General features: G+C 34.7%; 1 protein-coding gene across 1 annotated transcript; it reads left to right on the forward strand.

Moving 5' to 3' along the window:
* The first annotated feature begins 479 nt into the window (after positions 1–479).
* LOC143635620 (uncharacterized) lies at positions 480–8,387 on the forward strand. Its single transcript, XM_077103403.1, has 14 exons — positions 480–729; positions 3,189–3,261; positions 3,694–3,815; positions 3,939–3,995; positions 4,065–4,184; positions 4,848–4,967; positions 5,097–5,232; positions 5,331–5,501; positions 5,975–6,130; positions 6,228–6,413; positions 6,651–6,792; positions 6,886–7,045; positions 7,130–7,370; positions 8,003–8,387. Exons 1-14 carry the CDS (start codon positions 611–613, stop codon positions 8,237–8,239), a joined length of 2,040 nt encoding a protein of 679 aa, XP_076959518.1. The 5' UTR covers positions 480–610; the 3' UTR covers positions 8,240–8,387.
* Positions 8,388–22,620: the final 14,233 nt, after the last annotated feature.

A 22,620-nucleotide genomic window follows, 5' to 3' on the forward strand; every position in this document is an offset into this window, starting at 1 on the left:
TACGTTAAGGCATTAGCGTACAGTATCTCTACCCTATATATATTGAAAAATTGAAATTACACCTGAGTGCATAAATCCCTAATCAAATTAGACAAGTCAATTCCTCTAATAGCGCTTTTACCAAATACTTTTGACAATTCTAATGAAACGAGTCAATCTTGAAAATTGAATATATTTATACGCAGCTTACCTAATAAATTAATACCTACCTAATTAAACTCATCAAAATTCGTAGCACTATAAATACATATATTCAAACCATATGAGGGAATAAAGTGTTATTCGCATTATAATCATACCAAGTTTATTTGTAACGCTTGGTATTAATATTGTTATTGTCTTTCTCTCACCCACCCCACCTCACCCACCCCAAAAACACCCTTTTGGCCTCTCTCGCTAGATTTGCCGAGACCTGTTTTGTTCTTTGACTTTGTTACATAAGCAGTTGAAAACGACATTAAGTTTTCGTTAGACGCTAATCAACGTTGTTGTTTGTCATCAACTGTATGTATCATATATGCATGTTATTCTAACTGTTGTTTTGTAATTATTATATTTTTGTAATTATAACCAACAGTGTATATTTGGAGGATTTGTAGGTTCAATTATTATGGGGAAGAAGAAGGAGATGAAACATGCAGGAATATTTGCTGGTTCAAAAATCGTCATTGCTCTTGTTCTCCACCTCATCATCTCCAATGCCTACTCATCAAGCACAATCAATCCAAAGTTAGTTTCTTTCCCCCCTCTCTATCTTTACACAGACACATTCTTTTGATCAGAATTACTTGCTCTGTCAGTCTTTAATGATTCTATTAAGACGTTACATCTGAATCAATTAGAGGTAGATGAAGCTTCTTAATAAAGCAAGACAGTGTATGAACTAAATAAAAAGTTGAAGAAACTTCATCTCTTAAAACTATGTTATATTATTCATACATAAAGGGATGGTGGATATGTCGGAATTACAGGCAATGCACATTGATTCCTGCAAATGAAGGAGGAGTACGTTATTAGGATTTACCGGAGGCTAAAAATTTGCTTGCCATGAATGGCATGCAATAACATAATTAAAGTTTTTTAGTTATTTCCTTTCGGTAATTATATTCCAATTTAATCGCCTTTAATATGTATTGGCATATTTTGCTCGATTATTTATTTTGTATTTTAGTTACTTTCCCTTTCGAGTGTTTTCTTTCCTTGAATCAATTTTGTTAAAGCAGAATCTTTTGGACAAGGTAATATAAAATACTGAGCACTCACAATGCAAAGATTGAAAATTATAAGATAATTGGCTTCGTTTTTTTAACAATTTTTTCATTTAAAAGCTCTCCTTATTTTTTAGGGTGATGGTTTTATTAATGGTATTTATTTATTTAATATTTTCAAATTTTGGGTTAGAATAATATATATTACTTTCATACATAAATTAGTTAATTTTGTAAGTTCTGAAATCAGAAGAAAACTTAACATCTCGTTTGGAGTTTTCTTGTTCTATACTCATGCTCTTAGATTTCTTTTGACTTTCTATCCTTCTTTGGTGAATTTGTTTACCTATTATTTTGACATTATTGCGTGTGCTACAACCGTTAAGGGGAATATATTCCAATATGAAGCATCGAATTCTTCCTTCACGAGAATAGAAGGTGCATAATTTAAAGATTTGAGTTTAAAAAATAATAATAATGAAAGAAATCCTATATAATTAATTTATTATTTTTCTAAAAACCTTCCTAAGAGGTATGGAATCTTGAATACCATTAATATTCGGGTATATTATTAACTCATGTTTAAAGAGTTTCCTATAATAAACCCGAACAGTTTTGAACTCCGATTTATTTTTCATTTATATACATTTAAGTAATTAAAATTAGTTTTTTAAATCATTATTGCTAATTTACTTCTCTGTTTTAATGTAATTTTTATTTCAATTCATATTTCAAAATATAACACAATAATTATTCGAGATCAATATGAAGTTTCTTTTTGATATTTTTTTTTAACATATCAATTTCCTTTGTTGTTATTAAGTAAAAGTTATATATTATTTAAGAACATCTGTGTAATAATTAATGCATTTAATTATGTTATTCTTTTTAAGATTTTCTTCCGTAAATAATTATAATATAATGTTTTTATAGCAATATTTGCATGGACAATACGAATTAGAGTCATAGCAAATTTGTCCTTTGTAATCGTACTAAATAAGGATTTTTTTTAACCCCATCATGAATTAAATAAAGTAGTATCTGGGATTTTTTTACCATGCATGGTTTATCTTTTCTTTTTCTTATAATTATATTTTCCATTAAAAATATTTACTGTGAGCATGTGTTTGTGTTTTCACATGTCTCAATACAATCTTGTGATTTTTCTTTTGTCCATTCGATGATCATTATCAAGTGTAGTCTTCCGGAAGTTAACTTGGACCACTTTTTCTGACACCTCATACAGCTCCACCTTTTCTTATTTGTATAATTATTTATATAAAAAATACTCTTAAAATGTGTAAATATACGGTATAATTTGTAAAATCTAATTTAGTCACAATTTTTTTAGCTTAACCGGTTATGGTTTTAGGATGAGACATTAATGGAACTTTTTTCTTTGTTGCTCTAGTTCTTTGACTTGTCTTTTGGAAACTAACAACCTTCTCTTTCAAAAAAGGTCTTTAAACCAAATTAAATATGTGCGGTTGTACGTTTAGTATTATAGGAGTCAAATAAAAAGAAATTAAGTCATGTTTTTTACTATTTATTTTTGGTATATCTATTCTTTTGTAAATGTAATAATTAAAGCTCAAGCACTACATTGCATTAGTAATTTAAATTATTTTTTTGTTTTGACAAAACATTGATATATTTGGAGCGTACGTGTCATAGAAATGAGCCCAAAGTTTGGTGCTTGTTTTCACATGGAACTCCTTTCCTTGAAAATAGACAAAAATGAAACCTGTGGTCTGCTATCGAAAAATGTCAAAAACACATTAATAATTCTATAACACCCCGTGATATTTCCACTCACAATATTGTCTACGATAACACAAAAAAAGTGTAACCTTTTTTGGGCTCAATGTTTGCTTGTGATTTATTTGGTTTTATTGGAAGTACGTCTAATATTGTTTATTAATAATATTTGTATGAATAATCGACAATCCTTTTAATTTGTTGGTCTAATTATTGCTGAAGGGCTTCTGTAAGGAACCACTCAAGAGTTTCGGTATTATACCCTCCTGTGCAATTACATGTTTACGATGATCATGTAAGTCACACGATCTTGCTTCGATTAATATTGTTAACTTATCACCAAAAGATATGGGTCGTTGAGCTCTATCACCTTTAACAATTTTCATAAGATCATTAATTAGTTTATAATATTATATGTTTATAATATTATAAATATTAGATGGTTTATAAGATTGTACACATTGTATTGACATAATTGTTCGAAAATGAAATAATTATTTTAGAACCCTAAATAAACTAGTAAATCTCAAACCAGGCGAACCAACCAATTATCTTTAGTTTATAACCTATAAGTTTTGTAGGTTTTAATGATATATATACCATCATCTTTTATCTAGAAAACACACAAATATAATTGATTTAATCACTCGTCATTAGTTAATTAAAGATGTAGGATAAACATTAAATATCAGAAAAAATCAAAATACTTCCTTTTGGGTGTTTTCAGGTAGTCGTAGACAATGGCATCTTTAGCATCACCATCGAGAGTCCGGAAGGCACGGTCACTGGTGTAAACTATAACGGAATTGACAATATACTAAACGATCGTAACGAAAACTCAGATCGAGGGTATACATTCCTCTTTCTGTTTTGTTTTTTATTTCTCTACGTTGGGAAAACTAGTTAGTTATCGTTGAATGTACAAATTTTGGTTTTGTTGAATATATATATCTATCTTGTGCCTGATTGCAGATATTGGGATGTAAATTGGAGTGATCCATCGAAACCAAAGGACAATAATTTGGACAAGTAAGGCATAAAGATTGTTGGCAATCATGTCATGCTGTTTGTGTTTTAATTTATACGTCTATTTTGCAGGCTTGCGGGCAGAAACTTAGATGTCATAGTGAACAACGAAAACCAAGTTGAATTGTCATTCAAAAGGCCTTGGACATTTTCTCAGGAAAGCAACCATGTTTCCTTAAATATCGACAAAAGGTGTGTCGCAAGTTTGATATTTTAATAATAGATTGTCTTTCTTGATCATTTTAGAACATATATAGAGGCATTTTAGGAATAGTTAAAGACGTTTTTATTTAATTACTTTCATTAGTTTTTAATATTTGAAAATATAATCAGAACTTTATGTTACCTCCTCAATAGTATGGATTTTTCTATGCTATTTCTATCCTCTATTTTAAGTCATTTCCCCATCTTGCTTAATTTGGATTTCTAATGCAAATCATGCATCGGTCCTAAAGTTTATAAAGCAGAACAACATAAATAAAGATGTTGCAAGAATTAATACGTTGTCAAGAAGCATGTATTGAAAATGAATTCAAATCTGATTATTGAATTAATTTGATCATCATACTACAAAAAAATTGCCCTAAGGCAACCTTTATTTCACAAAAAAAACCGTATTAGGTGAAGTTGCATTAGATCTAGTGCAACATTTTTGTTAGATAACGCAATTGTTTCTTTCAAATAAAGGGTTGCATTTGAAAGAAACAGTTGCGTTATCTAACAAAAAGATTGCAATAGGTCTAATGCAATTACTTCACCTAATACAACTTTTTTTAGGAAATAAAAGTTGCCTTAGACCAATTTTTTTGTAGTTAATTATTCTGATTACTGAAACTCTAACAATGTTGTTTTAAGGTTTGTTGTATTGCGTGGATCAAGCGGTTTCTACTCGTATGGGATTTTCGAACGTTTACGAGGATGGCCTGATGTCGATGTCTACCAAGGTCGGATTGTATTCAAGCTTCAAGAAAAAATGTAAGAGCAAGTAAATGTTATCTACTTATTATTCCTATTAAAAAACTAGTTGATCAACGTAAAATTCCTTTTTAAAATCGTGCATTTTATAATATTGCTCTTAATTTAGTTAATTTTCTGAGTGAAAAGGTTTCGGTACATGGCTGTTTCGGACGAAAGACAAAGGATTATGCCAACGCTTGAAGATCGCGAAAAAGGCATGGCTCTGGAATATCCTGAAGCTGTTCTTTTGACTCATCCTTCGAATCCTCTTCTTCAGGGGGAGGTATCCTTCTTAATTATTCGATCCTAATACCTGTCTTGGTGTATGTTGTTTTGGTATGTTTAATAGTATATATACAACTTTTACACCTGTAAACACAGGTAGACGACAAATATCAATACTCGAGTGAAAACAAAGATAACCGCGTTCATGGTTGGATATGCTCGGATCCTCCAGTCGGGTTTTGGATGATCTCTCCCAGTAATGAGTTCCGTAATGGTGGTCCAGTCAAGCAAGACCTTACCTCTCATGCTGGTCCTATTACTCTCTCTGTAAGTGCACAATCAGTTTTTTTGTGTTATTAATATAGATGCTTAGTTCAAATTTTGTGTTTATTGATAGGAATTGGGTAGTGTTTTATCTAACGGAAGTTTTTAATTAAGAATAAAAAAAATGATAATTTTTAAACAAACGGTAACAAAGGGAGAAAAACACGTTAGCATAATACTATGGGGCCCGTTAATGCCCTATTAATTAACAAGTTAAGGCATATTGCATCTTGTGCTAGAAAAGTGTATGTTTAAATATGTGATATTTAATTATAGTGAAAGCTAGTAAAAAAAATTCAGATACAATCCGGTACTTACCACAATCATAGAATCACATAACTTACTCTTAATAATTAATCCATTTAACCATGGCCTATAATGATCTAAGATTGAATTTTTGTTGACTATAAATCTTGATGAAGAACGCATATACATACGGTATACCGGTTATTAATACAATGTTACATCTTCTTTAGATGTTCTTTAGCACACATTACGCGGGGCCTGATCTAGGAATGAAATTTAGAGATGGCGAGCCGTGGAAAAAGGTTTTCGGACCCGTGTTTATATATCTAAACTCAGTCACAACAGAAGAGAGTCCCCTTTCCCTTTGGGATGATGCAAAACTAGAGGTAAAAAATCTATGCAATCCTTTGAAATTTGTTAAACGAAATATGTCACTATGCAACTGACTATTTACCTCCATGTTATATACATGTGGTCTATTAGATGCTAGCTCACACCGAGAGTTGGCCCTATCTGTTCCCGAACTCTTCTGATTACCCTCGTGCACATCAACGCGGTATAGTAACGGGCCGGCTACTAGTTCGTGACGCAGTGTTGGCATTTGCCAAGTTTGCGTATATTGGCTTGGCTCCTCCAGGCACTCTTGGATCATGGCAAGAAGAAAGCAAGGTACATCTCCTCATTAATAAATATTATTAATTTTAGATAATTATAAGTAAAAGATAGTTTAGTCATTTTATTACCTAGGGATTGTTAGATTATCTATATATCTAGGATGCTCTCATTAAGTTATGAAATACATTTTTAAAGTACATTTATTTCGTTTACAATCATTACTACAAAACAAATAACTTTCACTGAGGATACCAGTTGCTCATCCAATTTGAACTGGTTTTTCATTACTAGGGCTATCAGTTTTGGACTCAAACTGACGAAAAAGGTTCTTTTGAGATCAAGAATATCCGGCCTGGTTACTATCATTTATATGCGTGGGTTCCCGGGTACATTGGCGAGTATATGTACCCATCCATTGTTTACGTCTTGCCAGGTTTTTGAATCTTAATCTCATTATATTTGTTTTCTGTTTTACCTTTTTATTTATGCAAATATTAACAAGATTAAGGTTCCTTACTGTCACCAGGAAGTAAGATCAGAATGGGTCTACTTGTACACAAACCACCAAGAAATGGCCCAACGGTTTGGGAAATCGGTGTCCCAGATCGCACTGCAGCCGAGTTTTATGTGCCTGAACCGAACCCGAGAGTCACGAATCAGCTATATACGAGCCAAACAACCCAATCGTAGGCTCTTCACCCCTCTCTATAATTTATTTTTTGTTGAACAAGAGCCTTGATGTGATCGTGTTTGAAAATGTGTTCTTGCAGGTTTAGGCAATATGGTTTGTGGGATCGCTACACCGATCTTTATCCAGATCAAGATTTGGTCTACACTGTTGGGGTTAGCGATTATAAAACCGACTGGTTTTTCGCTCATGTGAACAGGAATGCTGGAAATAAGACGTATGTCCCAACTACCTGGACTGTTTTATTTGATCTTGATGTCGTCATCATCGGGAACTATACAATACAACTAGCATTGGCATCGGTCACAGGCTCAGATGTGCAAGTAAGTAATTACACTATGATAAACCATATCACATGGTTTTGGGGGCCTAGTTAGTTTTAGAAAACTAAGCCAAGTGCACAATCAACTAGTTTAAAAAAAAAAAATAAAAATAAAAAAACAAAAAGTGTTATAGTTTGAGTCACCGAACCCGTTACCGTGTTTACAACCCGACCGGTTTGTTGAAATAAATGTTTTAAAAACTAACATAGTCCTTTAAGTGTGTTTTAGATAGATTGACCTATTTGAACACGTCAATTCCTGACCTGTTTGGACATGTATTAATTTCAACATGTTTGAACATACTACTGACATGAGATATAAATGTGTTAAATGACTTGATATTTGTGTTAATCACGTCGTCTCTGACTTGTTCTTTTCGTTAGATTGACCTATTTGAACACGTCAATTCCTGACCATTTTGGACATGTATGAACATACTACTGACATGAGATATAAATGTGTTAAACGACTTGTATTCATGCTTGATATTTGTGTTAATCACGTCGTCTCTGACTTGTTCTTTTCGTTTGTATTTACAATCAACTAGAAAGGCATCATACATAAATTATTTATTTTATTTTGACACTCAAATGAACATCAATTACTGATCTTAAGTGGTTGTTACTTCTCAGATTAGAATCAACGACGGAGGAGGGATGCCTCTCTTTACTACTGGGTTAATCGGGAGGGATAATGCAATCGCACGGCACGGGATTCATGGACTGTATCAGTTATATAGTTTCGATGTTTTGCATTCCCACCTACGAGCTGGAAGGAATGCAATGTTTCTAACACAAGCAAAAGGTTCGGATCCTTTTAGAGGAGTCATGTATGATTATATCCGACTAGAAAGACCCCCTCGTTACTAAGTTCAAATGAAATATAATTCTTTATAATAATAGTTGGAGTTTAGAATGGATGGTTGCTTTCAGATTAGAACGGAAACGGAAGGTTCAGTTGTATAGAAAAAGGAGTTCGATACGCTACACATAGCTTTATTTGGATAAGTTAACTTACGAACATAGATTTAAAGACGTTGACGTTGAATTTCATTCCATTATATTCTTATGATTTTGCCAAGTTAGTCTATTTATCTTTATTGTAATTTATATAACTTTCGTTCAGAGATAATTTTATTTTGATTAATAATTTAATATGATACTATATTTTTATCGCACTCTGTGTGAATTTAGAACTGTAGTCTAATTAAACAGTACATGCAGTTTGTTATTATTTTTTTATTTTATTTTTCTTTTTTGTTATTATCAAAACTACAAAATTTCCAATTGGCTTGTAGTTTACTTTGCCTAATATCCAATAAATATGAAGAAATAGAAAGCATTCTCAACTATAAAACCAACTCAATAATTTAAATAAATCTTTAAAGTAATTATATAAATAGAGTCAGGGTCTTAATAAACTTTGTGACGCCAAAACTATCAATTTAACAAGGTGGTTAATTTCGAGTATGCGTTAGGAAAAAAAATGGGAATAAAAATAGTCAATTTCTTTGAACTGCTTATAAAACTATTTTTTTTCCTTTCCTTCTCCCCTTAAATTTGATTTTTTTTTCTTTTTTTTATTTGTCTCTTGATATGAGCTCTTTCCATTGATCCATGTCACGGGACTTATAGTTAGGGGTGCTCAAAACTATCCGAATCCGAATCTGTATCCGAATTATTCGATTATCCGTATCCGAACTATCCGAATTTTCGGATATCCGAATCCCGGATATCCGAAAATTCGGATTCGGATAGCATTTTTCAGATTTTTCGGATATCCGAATTATCCGAATTATCCGGTATTTTAATTTTATTTTATATTATAAATAATACAAAATCCTCTCTTAAAACACACACAAAACACAAAATAAGCAAGCATCGCCTCTTCTTCTCTTTGATTGTTCACACATTCACTCCTCACGGCTGCCTCATCACCTGCACCACCGCCGTCCGTCTCACCCTCACGTCAACACCAACACCACCGTCGCAACACCACCATCATCCGTCCCACCCTCTCGGCATCACCATCGCCATCATCGTCCGTCTCCTTTAGCCCCACTGTTGGAGAAACTAATTGGATTTATAACTCTTATATGTTATTAAATTGTATACACAGGAAAGAAAACTTAGAAGATGTCGATGGGTATTATAATTCTTGAACTTATGATTGGATTATATGGAGATTATTAAATTGAAGATTGTGATGGTGACCTTTTAATAATGGAGATAGGAGATCGGAAGCAACAGAGAGTTTCACAATTTTTTTTTTATTTTTTTTTCGGATATTCGGATATCCGAACTTCGGATATCCGAAGTTTTGGATTCGGATTCGGATAGTGATTTTCACTATCCGAAAGGTTTGGATATCTGGTTTCGGATATCTGAAAGTTCGGATATCCGGTTTTGAACAGCCCTACTTATAGTATCAGAGTTTATGCTTAACAATTTTGGGGTTTCGGCTTGTATTTGGATTTTGATTTTTTTTTTCCAGATTTTTAGATTAGATCTGTGTTAGTCGCATAATTTCACATGAATATGCTCGATTCGGTTGTTTTTTGATCGGTTTCTTCGTTCATACTCACATATTATATATATGTTATCCTAAAAACAAGTAGTTTCATAGGAAGACTAAGAATAAATCATAGCCATTGGATCATATCAATCGATGGTTGAGATTTAAAATTACCAAAAACCGTCATAGTTTCCTAGATTACTCTTTTATCAATATAACCGACATAGTTTCCTAGAATTATTCTTCCACCATAGGTTTTAATGCCAAATGTCAAAAATCTATTGGTTCTTACAATTCCTAGAAAACTACTTCTTTTTATTTGAACCATTTTCTATATATATAGTGGAGAGTTATCCTAAAAATAAGTAGTTTCTTAGGAAGACTAGGAATAATCATAGTCATGGATTATGTTAATCAATGGTTGGGATTTAAAATTACCAATAACCGACATAGTTTCCTAAATATACTCTTTCATCATTATAACCTACATAGTTTCCTAGATTTGTTCTTTTATCATAATTTGTAATGACAAATGTCAAAAATTTGTTGGTTCTTACCATTCCTATGAAACTCCCTATTCTTATTTAAACAATTTTATATATATATATATATATATATGGTATGGATCTTAAGAGAACCCTTTGCAAATTGAGAACTTTGAGAACCATTTTGGACCACTAAAAACACCTTTAAAAAATATTAAAAAAATCATAAAACAAAAAATAATAAAAATTTTAAAAAAGTAAAAAAACCAAAATTATTATATTTCATTCCGGTTTCAATAAAAAAATAAAAAATGAAAAAAAAATAAAATAAAAAAAACGTCGTATTATACACATATGTATAATTTTATATAATCTTTAGTTACGTAATATACACATATGTACAGTATCATTTATCTTAAATTATACACATGTGTACAAAAAAAACATGTAAATATACATATATGTATATATTATACATATGTGTATATAATTTAGGTAAACCGAGTTTTTTTTAATGAAACCAGGATGATAAAATAAGAATTTTGGTTTTTATACTTTTTGGATTTTTGTGTTTTTTTTATTTTATGATTTTTTTTTATTTTTGGGTTTTTTGTGGTCCAAAATGGTTCTCATAGTTCTCAGAATATTGTTAGGTTTTAGTAAGTAATATGGATTGTTGATCATCATGACTTGAATTGTTGATGAAAGTTTGGTTTAATATTGAATTAGGTTGTGTTTAGTGGCTGTGATTTGATTAATTATACTCATATACCTCTAGCTTTGATTGATTGAATCGGTTTTGATTGATTTTAGCTTGTTTGAACTCTTTACTTTGTGTTTAGAGATTGTTTGCGGGGTGATCAACCGTAGGGTTTAAGTGGGTATATTAATTAGTTAAAATCAGCGGGTAGGCACCTTCTTAGAGACCGAGAGGTGATAGCAAGTATGGTCGTCTCATAGCTTTTGCTTGTTAGGATTAGGATCACGCGAGAGCGGGTTCGGTTCTTGTCGGGTTTGGGTTTGTAAGCGATTAGTTGACCTAGTTTAAGTTAAACTAAATGGTTCCTCTATCCTTGGTTGCGTAGTATTCGTCTCCATTAGGGTCATGTGTCAGTGAAACCGAGAGGAGAGTTGACATTAGAGCACTTTAGCAATTCGTTACCCGGTTTGTTCTTAAAATCAACTAAGTGTAAGTTAGGGTTTGTTAGTGTGACCGAGAGGTGATCTAGGTTTCTTGAGTGAACCTTAGCTGTGTCATCCTTAGGAACCGGTGTCGTGAGATTCTTCAATCCATTAGCTTATTATACCTTCAATAGGATTCTTACCTAGGTAGACGTTTTCTCCATTGATAAGTCTCATTCTCAAAGTTTCGTCTAGTCTTGTTAGGTTAAGTCTTTTATGTTAGTTAAAGTAAGTTAGGTTAAATAGTTAATTATTAAAATCATTTAAAAAATATTATTTTTAGGTGAGTCTTGGTTAGGGTTCAGTACTAAAAATGTTTTCACGTGTCCTTGTGTTCGATACTCGGACTTCCTTAGTGCAATACTATTAGTGATCGGTACATTTACCGGTTTGTGTGGTTTCTTTAGGAGTCTTGTTTTATAAATTTAAAGCTTAGTTGTGAGTTACTTAGAAAGATCATCATTAGACACACATCAGTTACAGGGTTCTTCAATGTGGGCTTTATTGGCCCACCATTTTCACAAATGGAAGTGAGTATGCCCGACATTGTTTAAATTGCCAAAAGAGGGGTAGTATATCGAAGAGGGATGAAATGTCATTGCAACCGATTTTGGTGATAGATATTTTTGATGTAAGGGGCATGACATTATGGGACCGTTTCCAAATTCAAATAGTTTTTTGTATATTTTGGTTGTGGTGGATTATCTGTCAAAGTGGGTAGAAGCGATAGCTACAAGAACTAATGATCATTCTGTAGTTTGAAAATTTGTCCAATCAAACATCTTTGCTCGGTTTGGTATTCCGCGGGTTATTATTAGGGATGGTGGATCACATTTCAAAATTTTCAACTTTGGGAAGCTTTAAAAAAGATACAATGAGAATCGTAGAATTGCTACTCCATATCATCCGCAAACGAGTGGATAAGTTGAAGGTTTCATCCAAAAAATCAAAGAAATTTGATGAAGAAGGTGCAGGTTGATAGAAAGGATTGGTCATCTAAGTTAGTAGATGCGTTTTGGGCATACCGACCGCCTACAAAACTCCAATCGGTACACTCCTTGTCGGTTAGTGTATGGGAATGGTTGTAATTTACCAATGGAGTTGGCGCATCGGGCGGTATGGGCGATCAAGACTTTTTAACAAGGGTTATAAGAAAGCAGGTGAGTTAAGAAAGTCGAAACTGAATGATATTGAAGAAATCCGAGATGAAGCATACAAATGTGCTTCCGCATATAAAGAGAAACTAAAAAAGGTTCATGATGAAAAGTTGAGAAAGAGGACTTTTGAAGTGTTTCAAAAGTGTGGTTGTATAATTCAAGATTGAATTTGTTTCCAGGTAAGCTCAAGAGGGGTCCGTATATCATTACAAGAGTGGGTCGGTTTGGTGATGGGGAGATAGAAGATGGTCAAGACCAAACAAAATAAGTGGTGAATGGACAAAGACTCAAGCCTTACTTGGAAGGAAATGACATCAACATGCCCGATGTTTATAGGGTTAGTTACTTTTTATGCTCACTGGATGAGGAAACAAACCCTTGTGCAAAAACATGTCGAGAACTACTGATCACCTATCTCAAGAAGCACCGGTGCTACATGAGGAAGACGAAGACCCAGAAGAGGAAACCGAGGAGGATCCGGAAGAGGATGAGCGAGTGAGAGTTTAGGAGATGTGGTGGTCCCCTACGAGGTACCTACAAATCAACCCGACTTATCGGGTTATCGTTTTGACACCTATCCCTCTAGGGAATCCCCTAGGAATGATGTACGAGAAGGAGCCACTAGTGCTTACCGGACCCTAGTGAGAACCCCTACACCTCCTGTACACCATGTTTCACCACCTACTCTTACACACAGGACCCACCAGACCGCTCGTATTTCGGTACACCCACCTGAGCGCATCATATCCCCACCCCGTTCGACTTATCATAGGGGAGAGACTTCACGAGTACAGGTCACCTAGATACTTGTCCTTGCCTGGGGTGTACCAATCCTAATCCAGGAACCACCTCCCATGTCTGACACCGAGTGGTTAAGAGTGTTAACCGACCAAGTACTAGACCACGCAACATCAATGAACGATCTTATCCACCTTAGATAAGAAACACGAGAAGAAGTTTGGTACCTCCATCAAATCATTAGAGATGCGAGGAGATCGAACACTGGTTCCTGATGGCGTTTGGATCAGGTGGAATCTCATATATGGATTGAGAGAATGCTCATCACAGCTTTAGTAGTTGTTATTGCATGGTTGATCTATCTTATACGTATGTATAAGTAGGAGAAAGTAGTATAGTTGGTTGTATATAGTCTTTTGATATCCCATGCAGCATTTTGTAGCAGCATGTTTGGCTGATCACTTGGGAACTGTTTACGGTTTAGCATTATTACAAGCACTGGCACTTATCGGGTTAAGTCTATATGTCACTTAGTGACAAGTTTTGATACGCATATACAAGCGCTGGCCTATACCAAGTTAAGCCTATGCGCTAAATTTTGAGATGCATATGTACAGTAATGTTTATGGGTAATACAAACGTGTTCTTTGGCATAGTTGTATGTTTGTGATTTGTAATATCGTGATATTGTGCTTTTTATAAGGGAAACAGTATTGATTATTATATATTTGATTATTGTTATAGAATGGCCCCGAAGAAAGCTAACTCTTTATCCGAGCCGACGGAAGTGGCCGCAATGATTGCTCGCCAACTACAAGCAGCGATACCAACAATTGTAGCACAAGTAACTGCAGGCATACGTGCCAACAATACTGTTAATGAACCCTCAAGCACCACTACGGCCACTGCTAATATACCTCCGCCGGATACTAATGTAGCCCAGGCGTTACTACCCCGCTGACTACTGAAAACGTTACAAACAAAAACAATGCTCGCCCGACTGTTAATGTTGTTGGGAATTCTGAACCCGTATTGAACACCAGTAATGTCACGAATTCAACTCCATCCCGACTACCAACACAACTACAAACGTAAATGCTCAACCAAATACCGATAACAATCGTAATAACCAAGAACCCCCACGTCGAGAATATTCGTTTAAACAATTCAAATCGTGTAACCCCACTGAATTCAAAGGTATTGAAGGACCTAACGGATTAATGAAAAGGATTGTAAAGACCAAGTCCGTAAGTAACATTAGTGAATGTCCACCAAACTGTATATTCAGATTTGTTACCAGTATGTTTCTAGATCATGCTTTGATGTGGTGGAACACAGTGGTTCAAATAAGAGGACAAGGTGCTATAAACCGTATGTCATGGGCCGAACTCAAAACCCTTTTACTAGAGCATTTTTGCCCAAAAAGTGAAATTCAAAGGTCAGAACATGAGTTGTGGAACTTGGAAATGAAGGGTCCAGACCACGTGGGATATACTAACCGTTATAATGAACTTTCTCATTTAGTACCGTGGTTAGTTACTCCGGAAGCTAAACATATCGAATGCTATATTTAAGAATTAACCCCTGTTGTAAGGAGTATAGTTAACTCAGTAGCTCACCCAACATTGGAAAGTGCTATATCTCAGGCTAGTGTAGTTACTTTTGACCTTATGTAAGCGGATTGAAAAGGATGCCGGGAGAAATATCAAGTTTAAAATGATCTAATTATGAGAATAGGATGCAAGGGAACCCTCAAAATAAACGAGCCAGCCCGACTACCCAAAATTATGCCATGACCAGTTCGAATGTGAAACAAGAAGCTTATAAAGGAACGTTACCGAAGTGTGGGAAATGTAATCTTCATCATATGGGTGAGTGCAAACCGGTAATATGTCACAAGTGTGGAAGAACTGGACATTACGCTCCCAACTGTAGAACCACCATTAATAATGTAAACCAGCCATAACAGCCAACCCAACTACCTCGATCTCAACCAACCCGACCACAACTCAATCAACAAACCCCACCCACCATGAACCTCCGTACTTGTTACGAGTGTGGTAGTAAGGAACACTATCGGAGATACTGCCCTAAACTGAATAAGGGTGCAGTGAGGATATAGAACCAAGCACAAGCATCAACTTCCAACGCAGCTAGGGGACACGAGTTTTTAATAGGATCGGGTGAAGCGCGTCATGATCCGAATGTGGTAACATGTACATTCTTAGTTTCCAGTTAGTGTGCTTCAGTTTTGTTTGATACGGGCGCCGATAGAAGATTCATATCTGTTAACTTTATACCCTTAGAAAATATGCCAGTTAGTGATCTGGCAAAACCATACACTATAGAACTCGCTAACGGTAAGTCTATACTTGTTAACCGAATAGTCCAAAACTGTTCCCTTATCCTAAACGAACACCCGTTTCTTATTGATTTACTTTCAACGGAATTAGGAAGTTTCGATGTTATAGTCGGTATGGATTGGCTGTCTAAGCATAGATTTGAAATAATTTGTAAATATAAGACTGTTAGAATACCCCTTTCGAATGATGAGGCAATGATCATTCAAAGTGAGGAATCTGGTACTATGTTTTCTCTCGTATCCCAACTTAAGGCACTAAAGTATTTGCGCTAAAGTTTCACATTATACTTGGCAAGTGTAACAGTTAAGGACCCATATGATAAACTACTAGAAGACATCCCAGTGGTATATGAATATTCAGATGTATTTCTCGGTGAGTTGCCTGGTTTACTACCAACCCGGCAAGGTGAATTCCGTATTGACCTAATACCAGGAGCAACTCCTATTGCTAAAGCACCATACTGACTTGCACCTTCTGAAATGCAAGAACCGTCCAATCAATTGCAATAGTTATTAGATAAGGGCTTTATATGACCTAGTTATTCACCATGGGGAACACCGGTGTTATTTGTGAAAAAGAAAGATGGAAGTTTTCGGATGTGTATTGATTACCGGGAATTAAATAAGGTGACTATCAAGAATAGGTACCCATTACCTCGAATTGATGACTTGTTTGATCAGCTTCAAGGATCAAAGTACTTTTCAAAAATCGATCTCAGGTCCGGATATCATCAAGTAAGAATTTAAGAGGAAGATATCCCGAAAACAGCTTTCCGAACTCCGTACGGTCACTATGAATTTTTGGTTATGTCGTTTGGATTGACCAACGCACATGTAGTATTTATAGATCTCATTAACCGAGTTTAAAAACTCTACGTTGACAAATTCGTGATAATGTTTATCGACGACATCTTGATATGTTCGAAAAGTAAGGAGGAACACTAATGACATCAGCAGGAAATCTTGGAATTATTGAGGCAAGAAAAGTTATACGCCAAATTGTCCAAATTCTCGTTACAAAAAGTACAATTTTTAGGACACATTTTGAATCATCAAGGAATCCAAGTAGACCCCAGTAAAATTGAGGCTATTAAAAATTGGCAAGTACCTAAATCACCAAAATAAATTCGCCAATTTTTGGGATTAGCAGGGTATTACCGACGCTTTATGGAAAACTTTTCAAGCATTTCCCAACCTTTAACCCTCCTAACTCAGATTGATCGAACATATGATTGGGGAGAAGAACAAAAAATGGCCTTTCAAACGTTAAAACAAAAATTATGTGAAACTCCAATATTAAGTCTTCCAGATGGAATTGATGATTTGGTAGTCTATCATCTCGTAAAGGTTTAGGATGCGTACTGATGCAACGAAAGAAAGTAATTGTATATGCCTCCCGACAATTGATAGTGCATGAGAAGAACAATACAACTCATGATCTAGATTTGGGAGCAGTTATTTTTGCATTGAAAATCTGGAGACACTACTTGTACGGCACCAAATGTACCATTTACACGGACCACAAAAGCCTACAACACCACATATTTGATCAGATGGAGCTGAACATGAGGCAAAGAAGATGGGTAGAACTATTAAATGACCATGATTGTTAAATTAAATACCATTCAGATAAGGCCAATATATTAGCTGATGCATTAAGTCGGAAGGAACGAATTAAACCCCTATGAGTACGGGCACTTGGAATGATCGTCCAGAATAGCTTAATCGAACAAATTCGCATTGCTCAAGACAAAGCCTTAAAAGAAGATCAATTATAGTAGGAAGAATTGCACGGGAACGAAAAGAAAATTGAGAAGAAAATTGACGAAATATATTACTTCAAACATAGAGTATGGATTCCGACTCTTCATGATCTTCGAGAACTGATTCTTGATGAAGCGCACAAGTCCAAATATTATTTTCATCCAGGTACCGATAAAATGTATAAAGACGTTAAAGAATTTTACTGATGGCCTGGTATGAAGAAGAATATAGCCACATATTTAAGTAAATACGCAACTTATGCTCGTGTTAAGGCCGAATACCAAAAACCTACGGGAATGTTACAACAAACCGAAATCCCTCAATGGAAACGGGAACAAATCACCATGGACTTCATAACACACCTTCCCAAAACCTTCCTAGGACATAATGCCATTTGGGTTATAGTAGACCTATTAACCAAATCCGCACACTTCATTCAAATTCGTAACAGCTACACTACCAAAAAAATCTCCCAAATTTACATTGATGAAATTGTATCCTGACATATAGTACCACTTTCGATTTTCTCAGACCGAGACAGTCACTTTACTTTACATTTTTGGCAAGCAGTTCAAGAAGCTCTGGGAACCCGAATAGACCTGAGTACCGCTTACCACCGCCAAACAGATGGTCAATCCGAACGAACAATACAAACCTTAGAAGATCTACTCCGTGCTAGTGTACTGGATTTCAAATGGAACTGGGATCAACACCTCCCGCTCATTGAGTTCTCGTAAATTAACAGTTACCACAGTAGTATACAAGCAGCACCTAATGAAGCATTATACGGTAGAAAATGTAAATCGCCACTTTGTTGGAATTAAGTGGGTGATGCTCAAATTTCAAGATCCGATTTGATTTAAGAAACAACTGATAAGATTCATAAGATTAAACAAAAACTGAAGGCCGCCATTGATCGACAAAAGAGCTATGACGATGTTCGTAGAAAACCGTTATCCTTCGAAATAGGCGACAAGGTGTTTCTAAAAGTGTCCCCATGGAAAGGTGTTTTAAGGTTTGGAAAGACTGGTAAATTAGCCCTGAGATACATTGGACCTTTCGAGATTGTTGCAAAAATTGGTCATGTGGCTTACCGACTAAAAGTACCTTTAGAACTGAGCACTATTCATGATGTGTTTCATGTCTCGAATCTGAAAAAGTGTTAGACTGATGAAACGGATATAGTACCACTGGAAGATGTTAAGGTAAATGAAACACTAAACTTCTTAGAATAACCAGTAGAAATTGTGGACGGGAAAACCAAACAGATACGACACAACAAAATCTCATTGGTAAAAGTTCGGTGGAACTCAAAACAAGGACCCGAATTTACTTGGGAACGAAAGGAAGAATTCCGAAAGAAATACCCACACTTGTTCCCTTAAAAGAAAACCGTTGACACATATAATTTCGGGGACTAAATTTCTTAACGGGGGAGAATGTGACATTCGTAACAAAACAAGATATACCTTATTCGTTACGTAGCAAGTAAACGATAAATCGGTTAATTCGTTGAGATTAAACGTGTAACCGACCGATACTGAATATGACCCGTATATACACTGAGGGGTCATATATGAGTTTTATATATATTATAGTGGCTAACATATTGATAATTAGGCCCCAATACGTTTAAAACCATTTAAACGAAAAAGGTTTCGTTTAACAATACGTCATGACTTTAAACGCAATTGTTAACATCAAAACGAGCATTGTAGCATCCGTCAAGCCGAAAAGGACTTATGCAACAGTTATATAATATGTTTTAAGCAATCCATGAAAATATTTGGGATTTTATCAACGAGTCAGTACGTTTTTCTTATTTTACAAAAATGGGCTGAAAAACACTCGTTTTCACGCTGTTTTTCGCACCCGAACTAGTTTTCTTGCGAAAAACCAAACCCGAACTAAATTTTGGACCGATATTTACTTGTGGCATGAAAACTGAGGCATCAATGGGCCAAAAGAAGAGGCCCAATGGGCCTCCTTTGGTTCGGCCGCAAGTAGGGGGTGGGACCCCTTTGTATAAAGCTTGTTAAACAAGCTACATCACTTAGATATTTTTACACAAATCTCAATATAGATCAAACTTCTACAGGGTTCTTCATCTTACAACCCAAAAACCTTAAGGGTAACATCAATTTCTCATGATTTCCATGCTTAATTAACATGATTTAAACATAGAAAATTAGGTTTTTATTAGTATTAAACATGTTTAACCATTCAAAAACCCTAAAAATCAAATTAAATAATGTTTTGATGTTAAGCATGTTTACAAGTCAGAACCATATGGATTTTTGACCAAAAACACGAATTAGAACGTTAATATAACGTGTTTACGGTTTAAAACCTTGATTTGAAACTCTAACCGAAACCCAAATTAACAAGGCTGTACTATGGATGATTTATGCTTTTTTTATGTTATATGATATATAGATAGATTAAATTTGTTAACCAAGACCCGGAGAGTCGATAAAACCACCGAAAACTATCGAAAACCGACAAGGTAATTACCGTATTACTCGTTCAGGAGGGGGGAGGGTTAGTAATAGCTTGTGAAGTGCTTGTTGTTAGTTTTGGAAACTTTTCATAGACATTAGGGATCACATAAGTGATTCCATGTTCAAATTTGGTAATGCTTTGAAAAACAGAGAATATTTAGCGAATTTATTACCGTTTATTAGAGTTTATTTGGGAAAAATAGTTAAACTTCATGAAAAATTATAAAGTTACGTTTGAGACTCAGAAATGTTATGTTCATATCACTGGAAAAAGTTGGGATCATTTGGATATGTCTAAGTGCAGTTTGTGCATTTGCGTTTTTATCGAGTTTTAACAGCCGAAAAATGCACGAAAGGGTATTTTGTCCAAAGAATTAGGTTATGGGAATTTTACAGGGTTTTTTATGATATTATAACCACTTAGAAAAATTATTGGATTTTTCAGGAATCTTTTGGCATCAAACGGGCTATTTATAGGTTAATTATGTCACATAAAATGAATTTTTATAAACAAATAGTTAAATAAAAATTCTGAAAATATTTTTATAAAACTCTACAGATTTTACTTTATTTTTACAATAAATTCTCATAATTTATATGTAAATACATAATTAGTTATGATTATTTGAATATTTAAATTATATATGTTTTAACGAAACCGACAATTTTGTGTTTAACGAACTGACTGGTATGTCAAAACATCAAAAGTGGTCAAATATCATAGTATTGGATGAATTTGATAAAAACGAACTTTTTACGAGATTTCCGGACATTTCGGGTGTATTGTACGTGTTTTGTATAATCAAACTCGAATGAAAACGGAAACGAATCTTGGAATCAATCCAGATACCAAAACTTTAACTTCTTTTATATATCAAATCATTTTATCAAACAATATGTTTACTTAAGTTTTTGTGATCTTACCTATTAACGAAACGCATAAACGATCAACTTGGCTAGGCACGAAAAATGATGCAACTGAGCCAAATCTAGATTTAAACATTTCATAACGTACAACGTCACAATCTAAGACTACTAGCATGTTCTGGGCGTACAGCTATACCCAGACTAGTTATACAGCCCGATTTAGTTTAAAGACTGTACTAGTGTTAACCGTACTATACCGATTATATGATACGAGCTATAGTCGAGGTATTATACCTAGTACGATTGTAATCGATCACTACTACGATAAGATGAGTTTCATGACCCCACTTTTAAACTGTTTTACCAACTCTTGGGGTGGAAAGCGTGTTTACATATACGTATATACTTGAAAACTTGTGATGATGTGAATTATCTAAGTACTAACACTTGAAGTCCCCACAAAACAAGTGATTAACTTCTTGCCAGTGACGTGTGGATGCTACTATCGGTTTGACAAACCCAACTGACATGGCCAGAGGGGTATGCTGGAACATGTTAACCAAGTTGCACATTGTCATTTAAACTTAATACATTCTGCTATGTGGTGTTAGACATAGTACATACTGGAGAAAAGTGGTTGTTAAATGCCAACGGGAGTATATGGGCAAGGGTGGCCATGCGTTTTAGCTCATTTCGGTTTCACTTGTGGCTTAGTATAAAAACATCATACACATACATACATACATACTGTGAACTTATAAACTCGTATACTGATTTTCGTTCGCACTCGTGAAACTTGAAACTCACCTACTAGACGTAGTTGACCGTTTTAATATGGTTTTCAGGTGAGCCAAAGATGGAATGATTGCTACGTGCTCGGTGTTATAAATTGAAGTTGAATCGCTGTAAATAGATGCAAGTACATAGTAGTGAATAAGAAGCCGAGAACTGGTTATGTGTTTTTCACTTAGTTTGTAAACATAGTACCAACCAATGTAATATGATGTAAATTAGTTCGTTGAATTTCTTTATAAACAATGTGGATGATACCAGAGTTATCTGTTACATTCCCGTATTACGCTTCCGCAACTACCTAGTCAGGGTGTGACAGTGTTACACATAGTAATCCATCAAAGATTAAGTTAATCGATATTGTGAACGAGATTGAGGTGGAGATGTCGTTTGATAGCTTGAGACGTGTTGCGAAGTTTGACACCAAGCCCGACAATCAGTATATGTTCCCGAGTTGGGATGATTTGTATTTTATGCCTGAAGAATACCCAATGTGGAACACCATGTTGGATTATTTGTTTTTTTCCCAAAACATACGTTGGGAAGCTGTATCGAAAAATCTGAAGATTGAAGCGAAGTTAATGTTGATGATAAGTATACATATTATTATTCCGCGACAGGGTGATAGGATTGAATTAGGATACCTTTAGGTACCAATCTTGTACTCATTGTTACATGGATGACCGCTTATCCATACCGTTTTGTGGTTATGAGTAATATATGAATAAAAAGAAATAATGTGGATAGGAAAATCACACCTCATTGTTGATTAATCACCGCTTTTCTAAAGATGTACAACAATAAATGATGGTGATAAGGGCTGGTACAAAAGGTTCAAACCGTACACGTTTGGGGGTTGCTTGGGAATCAAGCATTCTGAAAGGTATC

Source organism: Bidens hawaiensis, unplaced genomic scaffold (assembly GCF_021521415.1).
Source record: "Bidens hawaiensis isolate Kalapana, Puna unplaced genomic scaffold, B.hawaiensis_p1.1 tig00007615_1, whole genome shotgun sequence".
NCBI lineage: Eukaryota > Viridiplantae > Streptophyta > Magnoliopsida > Asterales > Asteraceae > Bidens > Bidens hawaiensis.